Raw genomic sequence first — 12739 nt, 5'->3', positions numbered from 1 at the left:
GTGTAGAGTGCAGTCTTTCGGGTGGGACTTTAAACGGATGTCCTGACTCTCTGAGGTCACTAAAGATCCCACGGCACTTATTTTAAGAGTAGGCACGTTAACCCTGGTGTCCTGGCTAAATTCCCATTCTGGCCATCATACCATCATGGCCACCTAATCATCCCCAGTTTACAATTGGCTCATTCATCCCCTCCTCTCCCCTGTAACTATTCCCCAGGTCGTTGCTGTAAATGAGAATGTGTTCTCAGTCAATTTACCTGGTAAACTCAGGGTTAAATAAATAACATATTAATAAATATAATATTTGAATTAATATCCATTCCAGAGACAAGAAATTGTGTAATATATGAAGAGACTGGCTCAGACTTCGTGCCAAATTTTGAAATATTTCAACATCCAAAATATTACTCAACACCTCTGAAGTCTGTGATGAACTATTCCTCATGCAGATAAAGGAGAAATAACTTGTGCTGGTATGGGTGATACTGATATCAGTTTAGTGTTCTGTTTTGCCAGTTAACTGCCTGTATTATTGTTTACTTGTTGTTTAATTATGGGTTATTTTGCAAATACAGGCCTTAGATTTTGAAGCTAAAATATTAATTTAGATATTTTTTATTTCACATCCATTTAAGTAAAGACGTTTTTATATATATATATATATATATATATAGCATTTAATTGGGATTTCACTGTTTTGCACTGTTTTTGTCCTGTCTCACACACATACTTTGGACATTCTGCTTTGTATTACACTTACAAAAGTCTTGATAATTAGAAAATATGTAATGCACCTGTTTAAAAAAGAGTAAAATAAATGGAAACTACATACATATTAGATGTGCATAAGCCATTTGTAACTTTTTTTTATACACAAAATACAGTCCTCTTGTATTGTGTCATTACCACCACAACAAGCACATTACATGATATTGTTTGTGCACTTGGTTACCATGGATATGAATAGTGACAGTGGAGCACATGGATGTCATGGAGAGAGATTCAAATGTTGATGCTAGGAAATGATAGAAAAATATAGGTAAATATGACTTATGATAATGTTTTTATTGTACGTCATTACCCCTTCTTAGGTTATCATTTCATCAAATTATGTTATATTTTTCAAATTATGTTTTAACAATGTGCATTTAGTATACATTGTATGCTAGCTGTTCAACTGGAGTTCGCATGCTAGGATCCCTGCTATTTATGACCAAACACTGTAAAAAGTCATTCCCACCACATAATGAACTGTGATGGTAAGGACAGAATGTGGTGGTAATGACACAATTTATTAGTTAATCAATTTTTACTTACCTTAATACCTGAAAAGACACAACTTACATACTATATGATCATGGTTAAGTTGAAACTGAACACTTATTTGCTGAATAAGACCATTACATGTTGTATAATGTTAGGATGACTGAGTGATTTTGATGTCTATTTGTGTGACTTACTATGGTTGTTGCTGACTTTAATTATTTATTTTTATTTTCTATAAAATGACCCCTAAATAAACCAAGGAGAGGACAAGGACATATATAAACAAAATCAAACAAGACGCTATAAAATACAAGGAGTATCTTAAGAAACAAATACCTTAAGAGAAAAGAAAGTGGTGAGCTGAAACCCATCTCAAAACTTTCCCAAAGGAATAAAAAGGACGCAATGGAAAATAAACCAAAGAAACAGAAGATCAACTGTCCAGAAAAGAGTGGTTATGGAGTGATACCTGTCAAGGAACTGACCACCACACTCACCTGGTGTCTTCCAGCTACAGAATGATATGTGATTGTTTTGGCCCACATACCGTGATAATTCAACAGACAGAGGCAGACAAAGCACAACCTTACACTTCAACCTGCACAGCACCACAGCCATCTCCTAGCACAAAAGAGCCCGTTGCAGACATACATGAGGGACTGATTGGAAAGTGGTGTGTTGTGAAATATGAGGAAGACCCTTACCCTGGTATTATACAAGATGCAGAAAGCTGTGCTCTAGTCAAGACGATGAGTAGTATGGGAGCCAATCGATTATTTTGGCCAATGAGAAAGGACATTGTATGGTACCAACCAGAAAAAGTGCTTGGGCTTGTCCCTGAGCCTCATCCAATGACAAAACGGCATATGATGCTTGATGGCGCAGTCTGGGAGGAAATTTGCTCTCTCGTTAAGCAATATAGAGCATTATTAAGGGCAAAACCTAATCTTGAGTGAGCACACACCTGTCTCATGAGTCTGAATCAATAGGCTACAGCCAGTGAACAATCATTTGTTTCATGTCAAGCAGTGTTTCCAACCTTTCTGCCTAATGCTTTGAATCCCAAAATTGTTCTTAAAGATGCTTTAGGTCCTTGAGGCATGTATCATTTTTTTTTAGGTTTTGAATGGTATGTTCTAGATCTTAAATCAAATTAAACATGTACAATTGCCACCATTAAAATGTTTAATGGTATTTTTCATCAGTTGTTTTATATGAAATGGCATTTCCACCATGCACACTGGCTACCCGGACTATCTGCATTGTGTCCCTCCACCCGCCATCCCCTCTTTTACGCTACTGCTACTCTCTGTTTATCATAAATGCATAGTCACTTTAACCATACCTACATGTACATACTACCTCAATTAGCCCGACTAACCGGTGCCTTTATATAGCCTCGCTACTGTATATAGCCTCGCTGTCACGCCCTGACCATAGTAAGCTGTTTATTCTCTGTGTTGGTTTGGGCGTGATAGTGACTTGGGTGGGTCATCTAGGTGAATTTCTATGTCTATGGTGGCCTGATATGGTTCCCAATCAGAGGCAGCTGTTTATCATTGTCTCAGTTTGGGGATAATATTTAGGTAGCCATTTCCCTGTGGTTATTCGTGGGATCTTGTCTACATTTAGTTGCCTGAGTGCACAACAGTAGCTTCACGTTTCGTTTTTGTGCTTGTTTGTTTTTGTTTTGCTGAGTTTCGGTTTATTAAAAATATGTGGGACTCTACTCAATCACTCACGCTGTGCCTTGGTCTATTCATTACAACGAACGTGACACTCGCTACTGTTATTTTTCACTGTCTTTTTACTGTTGTATTTATTTCTTTACTTATCTATAGTTCACCTAATACCTATTTTTTACTTAAAAATCGCACTGTTGGTTAAGGCCTGTAAGTAAGCACACCTGGTGTATTCGGCGCACGTGACAAATAAACTTTGATTTGATTTGAATGCCAAGAGTGAGCAAAGCTGTCATCAAGGCAAAGGACGGCTACTTTGAAGAATATCAAATATTTTTTGATTTGTTTAACACTTTTTTGGTTTTTACATGATTCCATGTGTTATTTCATAGTGTTGATGTCTTCACTATTATTCTACAATGTAGAAAATAGTAAAAATAAAGAAAAACCCTTGAATGAGTAGGCGTGTACAAACTTTTGACTGGTACTGTATATTCTGTGTGTTTGTGTGTGTGTTTGTTTGGGCGCATGTGTATGAGGTGAGAGATTCGTCTTCATCAAAGGCTAGCTGGGATGGACGAGAGCGAGGACACCGAACACCTGCAAGATGGCCAGGATAACACTACAGGCAGTGGTGTAAAGTACTTAAGTAGTACTTAAGTATTTTTGTTAAGTCGTTTTTTCGGGGTATCTGTACTTTACTTTACTATTTATATATTTTTTTACTTTTACTTTACTACATTGCTAAAGAAAATGATGGACTTTTTACTCCATACATTTTCCCTGACACCCAAAAGTACTGGTTGCATTTTGAACGCTTAGCAGGACAGGGAAATGGTCTAATTCACACACTTATCAAGAGAACATCCCTGGTCATCTCTACTGCCTCTGATCTCGCGGACTAACTAAATGCAAGCTTTGTTTGTAAATTATGTCTGAGTGTTGGAGCGTAACCCTGGCTATCCGTAAATTTAAAAAACTAGAAGATGGTGCCGTCTGGTTTGCTTAATATAAGGAATTAGAAATTATTTATACTTTTACTTTTGATACTTAAGTATATTTAAAACCAAATAATTTTACTCAAATAGGATTTTACTGGGTGACTTTTTCTTTTACTTGAGTCATTTTCTATTAATGTATCTTGACTTTTACTCAAGTTTGACAATTGGGTACTTTTTCTACCACTGACTACAGGTAAGTACGCACTTGTACACACACCTGTGTGAGACGTATCATGTGTTGTGTGTTTCTTATATCATGATGTTGTGTTTGGGTGTGCTTTTCACTCAGAAATCGAGTAGTGCATCTGAAATTCTTCATCAGATGCACTACTGGAGCCACATCAGATTACAGCAACACATCTGAGCCAGGAGAAAGCGTCCATTCTCATAGCATGAGGGGGGAGATGGACATCAGAAGGTTTCAGAGTGAGATAGGCGAAGAATAAATATTTGCTGAGGAAGGGGTGGGGAATATTTGGTTGGAAGGGTAATCTGAGACAGCAAAGCAGCCAAATAGTATCCCCAGCACACTGACTGGAACTTCAACCTGAGTGATATCCTGATGGAGAGCTCCAGTGGAGTAATGATAGGTGGCGCCAAAGTATTATCTTTAGGGGGGGCCCTCATGTATTTTGTTACTGTAAAACAATAGGAAGATTTGTTACATTTAAAAACCTGCTTATATGTTTAAATATGTGTGAATGTATTACTTTTTGTGTCTTTTATTTCATTTATTTCAAGTTGTTTGATAATTCTTGCAAAAACCAGACAATGTTGAAATATTTCACCATAGGCCTCCACCTAAGATGACCATTTTACTGTAGCCTACAGCATTGCACAAATGGAGTAAGGGTTAAATCAGATTATCTCAGTATTATGAAACATCCAGGGTGGATGACAACACAAACAAAGTGCCTTCCTCATTTTCATATATTTGCAGGGCCGGTTCCAGGCATAGGAGACATAAGAGGTTGTTTAGGGCCCCGGCCGCTAATGACATGACCTTTTATTTTATAAAATTGCTACTTTTTCTCTCCGCTCCATTGCGAAATGTGTAGAATTGCTGAAAACGTGCTTTAAAATGTAAATGTTGTCTCTATGCCGCATGGAAAAATGTATAGAATTGCAAGAAATTAACTTTAAAACACCATCAAGAGGCGGGCCAATAAATGTTGGCCTTTATATTTGCATGTTACAGACAAATATTTCTATGTCTCCCATGATCTCCTCATCGTTTCATTTAATAAATATTACAAATGTTTTTATTGGTGTTTGTATAGCATTTATGCATTTACATCCTACCTTTCACATTCTGTCATTATGTCACTCAAAAACATGCTCACAGCACAATCTGTCCAAACATTGCTGTGTATACCTTTTGATTTTATGTAATTAATTAAGCCACCTAAGATGTTTTAAAATGTCCTATAGTAGCATAGGCCTGTTAGTAAACCCCCTATGTATTTGGATACTAGACAGAGCACCCCATTCAGATGACCCAGATGCATTTCCTAAGTAACACACAAACAAGAGAGACTCCTGTCAACCTGCCATGCTGCCAGTCACGCTCACTCACTCACCACAGTGTTTTGAAAACTTTGTTGCGTCACAGCATGCAAAATACTAAAACGTCAGGGATAACGAAGGGAGACAGAGCTAGAGCCTATTCTACTACAGTACTCCGACTGGTGTCATTTCTACAGACTAAATGAACCCCTGGGGTCCATAAAGGGTTCCACAGATTTATCAAGGGGATGCTGTTGAATGCACAAGGTAGGCTACTGCTAGCAACTTTTAATATATGTATTTCAGCATCTTTATTGCAACACCTAAATAGACATTGCCATTGCATTGTCAGTCCTGTATGTGTTTTAAAAAACGAATTGTTGTAGCTATAGCTTATTCATGTATCTGTTGTTAGTGAAACAATTATATTCTTAACCATTCAAATTCTTTCATTTGCCTGTGTGTTTTGTGCTGTATATGATTTTATAAAGATGTTTTCACATATGGAACATATCATCTATACTCAGGAGACTTATCGAACACTCACAAAGTGGACTAGGCCGACTAACATTGGAGTGGACTTATCAGGATAACTACATCCCCTGGAATATCACCCTTTCACCTGGGAATGATGGACAACACAACACCCCCAGCACTGGAGGAAATGAAGGATGTAGAGAAAGAAAAGGAGACGGTAGAAGGAGAGTTGGGGAACGGAGAACATGATAATGACAATGAGGATGGATTTGTTGGACTCTTGAATGATGTTGACCAACATCTGCCCACTGCTGACAGGACACCCAGTGTGTTTAGTGGGGTGAAACCCCAAAGCAAACTTCTCTCTAGCCCGGACTCACCATCTAACAGTCTGGAACTACAAGACCACGATGGAGGACCAGAAGAAAGACCCCGGCAAATGGGTGACACAGAACCAGGCTCTGAACTGCATTTGACTCAAGGCCTTTTGTTTGATATTCAAATATGTGACAGTGGTGTGCGGGAGAGGGGAGAAGAACATGTAGAGGAGGAGGGGTCTGAGAGTGAGAGAGTAAAGGATTCAAGGATGAACAGAAGGAGCGCAAAGGAGAGATGGAGACTGAGTAAGAGGGAGAGGTCGGGAGAGAGCATGCCAACAGCAAAGACAGAGGGATGGGAAAAGATGGAGAAAAGAGAGAGATGGAGCAGGTCAGGGAGGATGAGAAAGATGGAAGAGGAAGAGGGGATGCAAGATGGAGGTGTGCTGAATGAGGGGAGCGAGGAGAGGAAGAGTACAGAGCAGACACGTGATAAAGAGACCGAGCTTGAGAGGATAGGGGACAGAATGACAGACAGAGGGGACATAGGGGATAGAGACATAAGCAGAGAGGACACAGGGGATAGAGAGATAGACAGAGAGGACACAGGGGATAGAGAGATAGACAGAGGGGACACAGGGGATAGAGAGATAGACAGAGAGGACACAGGGGATAGAGAGATAGACAGAGAGGACACAGGGGATAGAGAGATAGACAGAGAGGACACAGGGGATAGAGAGATAGACAGAGAGGACACAGGGGATAGAGAGATAGACAGAGAGGACACAGGGGATAGAGAGATAGACAGAGAGGACACAGGGGATAGAGAGATAGACAGAGAGGACACAGGGGATAGAGAGATAGACAGAGAGGACACAGGGGATAGAGAGATAGACAGAGAGGACACAGGGGATAGAGAGATAGACAGAGAGGACACAGGGGATAGAGAGATGGAAGGAGAAAGATCAGGGGATAGAAAGACGGAAGGGGGAAGTGTCAGGGATAGAGAGAAGGATGGAGAGAAGGAAGGTGCCAGCAGCCTTAGCTCTGAGGGGAGCTGTAGTGAAACCCACTGGTCTCCTTCACCCCATCCCATCCTCTCCAAGATGCTCATGCATTCCTCCGTCTCTTCCTCCGCTTCCTCCTTCAACTGCTCCTCAGCGGAGAGCGATGAGGTCTTCAGCGAAGGAGAGGACACTGCCAGTAAGAGGAGCACCATGAGGAGGGTGAGATTGAGAACTGAACATGAAAAGAGAAAGAGTGTAGGCCTATTAGATACACCATACTTTTGGAGATCATATTTTAAATAGACAATATCTCACTGGTTTCATCCACTGTAGGCCTACACTGTAAATATTAGGGATGGGAATTGCCAGGGTCCTCACAATACAATATTATGACCATATTTAAGTGCCGATATGATATGTTTTGCGATTCTATATGTATTGCAATTCAATTCTCTGATTTTATTCCGATTCCATGGTCCTGACATATTGTCTGCTGCAGAGAGACACGAGAGAGCATAAGAAAACCAGTTTTGATCAGTCATGGAAATAAAAGTGCTGAAAACAAATTGGCTCTCCATTGAAAAATAACATGGAGAACAAGCTAGGATAAGTACTGTCATTTTGGTGCAGGTACAGCCAACTAGCGCAAAAATAATATTGCAATATTGTCAAATCGATACAATACATCGTTAAAAATATATGTAACTGTATCGATTAATTCCGTTGATGCCTTTATTCTCCATTAAAGAATGTGTGTAATTTCCATCCCATTCTCAACCCCTCTGTCTAACTGCAGTCTGCGATTTGCATGAGTTTGAAAGCGAGCCTTGAGCCCGGCACATTTGAATAGGATTTGCATGGGTCCTACTGATAGAGATAGGGGAGACCGGAGAGGGGGGTGATGGGTGTTCCACCAGTGTTGTCCCACTCCCCTTAGTGTGGACCTACAGTATTTTGACTCAAGTTATGCCCATTATGAAGCTAAAGAGAGAGATCACAAAAAGCAGGCTATTTTATGTGAATAAGACAATGGAAATTCTCTTTACTCCAGTGTCGCTCCTGGAGGACCTTCCTGACCATGATGCAGTGGTCAGTGCGTCGGCAGAGTTCATGGGTCCAGCTAGCAGGACATCAAGGCATGTGTCCATTCAACAACACAAACACATCGCTATCGCACTTTATATGTGCTGTATAACTCACTCTATCACATCTCTCCCCTGCCTCTGTGTTGCTAGGTAACTTCCAGCTGAGTGAGGGGGGCGAGGTGCTGAAGCGTTTCAGTGAGGTGGAGGCTGTGTGTCTGCAGGCCCTCATGGCTGACCCCCTGCGTCCGTTTGTACCGCAGTACCATGGCTCGGTCAACAGGGGGGGTAACAGTTACATCCGCCTGGAGGACTTACTGAGTGGCCTGAAGAACCCTGTCATCATGGACTGCAAGATGGGAGTGAGGTACTGTGTGTGTGTGTGTGGGGGGGGGGGGGGGGGGTTCTTCTATCCTTGTTGGGACCTAAAATCCACAAAAGTCTCCACAAGGATAGTAAAACAAGGAAAATGATCCCTTATGGGGACATTTCCCACTTCCTCATGTGGACAAAGGCTGTTTTAGGCTATGCCTGATACCAGGCATTTCATTAATTCCGTTCCAGACATTACTATGAGCCTGTCCTCCCCATTTAAAGTGCCACCAGCAGTGTGTGTGTGTGTGTGTGTGTGTGTGTGTGTGTGTGTGTGTGTGTGTGTGTGTGTGTGTGTGTGTGTGTGTGTGTGTGTGTGTGTAATACAAACTACTGTTGACCATAATGGTTTCTCTCAGGACATATCAGGAGGAGGAATTAACCAAATCACACACCAAGCCCACCCTGCGGACTGATATGTACCAGAAGATGGTAAAAGTTGATCCGACGGCTCTCACTGTGGAGGAACACGAGCAGCGAGGCGTGACGAAGTGGCGCTACCTGCAGTGGAGGGATAACACCAGCTCCACCTCCACACTAGGCTTCAGGATTGAGGGCATCATGGTGAGAGACACGGCTTCAACGCCCAAACCTCTTCTGTCCTCTGATTGGCTAAATGATTTTAAAAAATCTTATTTTGTGCCAGTCTTTATTTATTGATGTCATCATTGATGTTTTAAAAGTCCTGACTGTTCTTGACCCCTGTGTCTCTCAGGCTACTAACTTCTCTGGATTATATATACTGGGGTTATATACAGTTCATTCGGAAAGCATCCACTTTGTTGCGTTACAACCTTATTCTAAAATTGATTTCATTGTATTTTCCCCTCATCAATCTAAACACAATTCCCCATAATGACAAAGCAAAAACAGGTTTTTAGAAATGTTTGCAAATGTATTAAAAATGTTAAAAAATGAAATATCACAACTACATAAGTATTCAGACCCTTTGCTATGAGACTGGAAATTGAGCTCAGGTGCATCCTGTTTCCATTGATCATCCTTGAGATGTTTCTACAACTTGATTGGAGTCCACCTTTGGTAAATTCAATTGACTGGACATGATTTGGAAAGGCACACACCTGTCTATATAAGGTCCCACAGTTGACAGTGCATGTCTGAGCATAAACCAAGCTATGAGGTCGAAGGAATTGTCCGTAGAGCTCAGAGAAAGGATTGTGTCGAGGCACAAATCTGGGGATGGGTACCTAAACATTTCTTCAGCATTGAAGGTCCCCAAAAACACAATTGGCTTCATCATTCTTAAATGGAAGACGTTTGGAACCACCAAGACTCTTCCTAGAGCTGGCCGCACGGACAAACTGAGCAATCGGTGGAGAAGGGCCTTGGTCAGGGAGGTGACCAAGAAAGTGATGGTCACTCTGACAGAGCTCCAGAGTTCATCTGGGGAAATGGGAGAACCTTCCAGAAGGACAACCATCTCTGCAGCACTCCACCAATCAGGCCTTTATGGTAGATTGACCAGAAGGAAGCCACTCCTCAGTAAAAGGCAGCCCGCTTGGAGTTGGCCAAAAGGCACCTAAAGACTCACAGACCATGAGAAACAAAATTGTCTGGTCTGATTGAACCCTTTGGCCTGAATGCCAAGCGTCACATCTGGAGGAAACCTGGCACCATCCCAACGGTGAAGCATGGTGCTGGCAGCATCATGCTGTGGGGATATTTTTCATCGGCAGGGACTGGGATACTAATCAGGATCGAGAGAAAGATGAACCGTGCAAAGTACAGAGAGATCCTTGATGAAAACCTGCTCCAGAGCGCTCAGGACCTCAGACTGGGGCGAAGGTTCACCTTCCAACAGGACAATGACCCTAAGCACACAGCCAAGACAACGCAGGAGTGGCTTCGGGACAAGTCTCTGAATGTCCTTGAGTGGCACAGCCAGAGCACAGACTTGAACCTGATCGAACATCTCTGGAGAGACCTGAAAATAGCTGTGCAGCGACGCTCCCCATCCAACCTGACAGAGCTTGAGAAGTTCTGCAGAGAAGAATGGGAGAAACTCCTGAAAATAAAGGGTGTGCCAAGCTTGCAGTATCATCCCCAAGAAGACTCAAGGCTGTAATCGCTGCCAAAGGTGATTCAACAAAGTACTAAGTAAAGGGTCTGAATACCTATGTAAATGTGACGTTTGCAAAAAAATCTAAAAACTTGTTTTTGCTTTGTCATTAGGGAGTATTGTATGTAGATTGATGACGGGAAAAAACGATTTAATCCATTTCAGAATAAGGCTGTAACATAATAAAATTAGGAAAAAGTCAAGGGGTCTGAATACTTTCCAAATGCACTGTGTACTGGGGTTATGTATACTGGGCTTCTATATGCTGGGCTTCTGTATGCTGGGCTTCTGTATGTTGGGATTATGTATGCTGAGCTTCCGTATGCTGGGTTTATGTATGCTGGAGTTATGTATGCTGGGGTTATGTATGCTGGGGTTATGTATGCTGGGGTTATGTATGCTGGGGTTATGTATGCTGGGGTTATGTATGCTGGGGTTATGTATGCTGGGGTTATGTACGTCAGCTATCGCCAATTAACACTTGATCTGATTGAATCTAGGCCTTAGTCTGCGTCTGTCCCTGTGTGTCCATGTTAGATGGAGAACGGCAGCGTACAGCGGGACTTTAAGATGCTCACCCCAGCCAAGGTCACTGAGGCCCTCCTCTCTTTCACCAAGAGTCATCTACACATCCTGGTCAGTCATTCACCATCAACAGCTCTAATAATGTAGCTGAATATATCTCCTTTTCACCCTGCACCCTGCCTTCCTGTTTCTCACCCTTAGAAGGCCTACCATTCCAGACTCCAGGCTCTGGATGAAGCCCTGAAGGAATCCCCATTTTTCAAAGCCCATGAGGTCAGTTGATATGTGCTACTTAAACATGTCAACCCTCCCTCTACTTCATAATAACATATTTAGCCTCAGAACTAGTCATGCAGTAATGTTTTGGGTTCACCTGGCAGGTGATTGGCAGCTCGCTCCTCTTCGTCCACGACTGGACCAGTAAGGCCAGCATCTGGATGATAGACTTTGGGAAGACCACCCCGTCGCCCAGCACTGTGCAGCTGAGCCACGACGTCCCGTGGGCCGAGGGGAATCGGGAGGATGGGTACCTGATCGGGCTGGCCGCCCTCACCTCCCTCGTGGGTCAGGCCATCAGCCAGGCAGCCTGCAGACAGGAGGAGAAGCATGGAGAGGAGACGGACAGTGTCACACACACCCTGCAGGAACAGGAACACACACAGACTAAAAGTCAGGGTGGTCAGGGCGAGGCAGCACAGAATGAAGGTACTTCTGATTGAAGAAGAGAGGCCACATCAGGACAATACTCACAGGAATGTGTTCTCTAATTTACATGGATGATGTTTGTGGATGATTGCAATAGACACTATTAATGGATAGAATTCTCTTAACTGTTTAGACATAAGACAATATTTTTCTATTTTTCACAATAAAAACAACCAACTGTACAAATGCCTCATCTATAGACATCATATTGACAGTTATCAATATATTCTAACTCAAATTTGCACCATAGACCATGGTCTGGTTTGTCTCATTTGCTTGTGCCATTAAGGAAATTAAATTTGAATAGCCACAGTAGATACTCCAGGCTTTGTGGTGGTGGTTATCTCCTGAACCATCACTGCAGTACAGGTGAGGGAGGTTAACACCCAACATCAGACGCAGCCAACAAAAACAGGGTCTTTCATCACACATTCTTTCAGCATTACATCTGTGGCACACGTTGGCAAAGTTCATGAGGTCAAGGTTGACAGGAATTGTCTTTGCTGCTCAATGGATGTCCCTGAGCCCTATCAGAGATACTGTACATTTGAGGAGATGGGAAACTCCAATGGAATCGTATTAACGCCCATTGTGTATGTTGCCCTGCGTCGTTAATGGGCCGCGCGGTGCATTCTGGGCAATTCGGGACAAGGAGAGCTCTCCTTCAAGGAGTGAATGGGAGTCAGTTGGGCGCTAACTCCAAAAAATCCAATCAAATC

The 12739-nt window shown here is 42.2% G+C and overlaps 1 protein-coding gene across 1 annotated transcript; it reads left to right on the top strand.

Moving 5' to 3' along the window:
• The first annotated feature begins 5452 nt into the window (after positions 1-5452).
• On the top strand, positions 5453-12179 carry LOC129827224 (uncharacterized). Its single transcript, XM_055887961.1, has 8 exons — positions 5453-5722; positions 5983-7475; positions 8308-8392; positions 8492-8705; positions 9070-9274; positions 11328-11426; positions 11517-11588; positions 11696-12179. Exons 2-8 carry the CDS (start codon positions 6084-6086, stop codon positions 12032-12034), a joined length of 2406 nt encoding a protein of 801 aa, XP_055743936.1. The 5' UTR covers positions 5453-5722; positions 5983-6083; the 3' UTR covers positions 12035-12179.
• The last annotated feature ends 560 nt before the right edge of the window (positions 12180-12739 follow it).

The sequence above is a fragment of the Salvelinus fontinalis genome, chromosome 29, assembly GCF_029448725.1.
Source record: "Salvelinus fontinalis isolate EN_2023a chromosome 29, ASM2944872v1, whole genome shotgun sequence".
In the NCBI taxonomy this organism is placed as follows: domain Eukaryota; kingdom Metazoa; phylum Chordata; class Actinopteri; order Salmoniformes; family Salmonidae; genus Salvelinus; species Salvelinus fontinalis.
This window is presented reverse-complemented; position numbering and strand designations above follow the sequence as displayed.

What these genes read in the sequence shown, in the direction of transcription:
- LOC129827224 (XM_055887961.1), top strand. Translation starts at nt 6,084, where the DNA reads ATGATGGACAACACAACACCCCCAGCACTGGAGGAAATGAAGGATGTA. An exon ending in CCAGCTAGCAGGACATCAAG is followed by an intron (nt 8,393 to 8,491) that starts GCATGTGTCCAT and finishes CTGTGTTGCTAG; the next exon opens with GTAACTTCCAGCTGAGTGAG. An exon ending in CATTTTTCAAAGCCCATGAG is followed by an intron (nt 11,589 to 11,695) that starts GTCAGTTGATAT and finishes TTCACCTGGCAG; the next exon opens with GTGATTGGCAGCTCGCTCCT.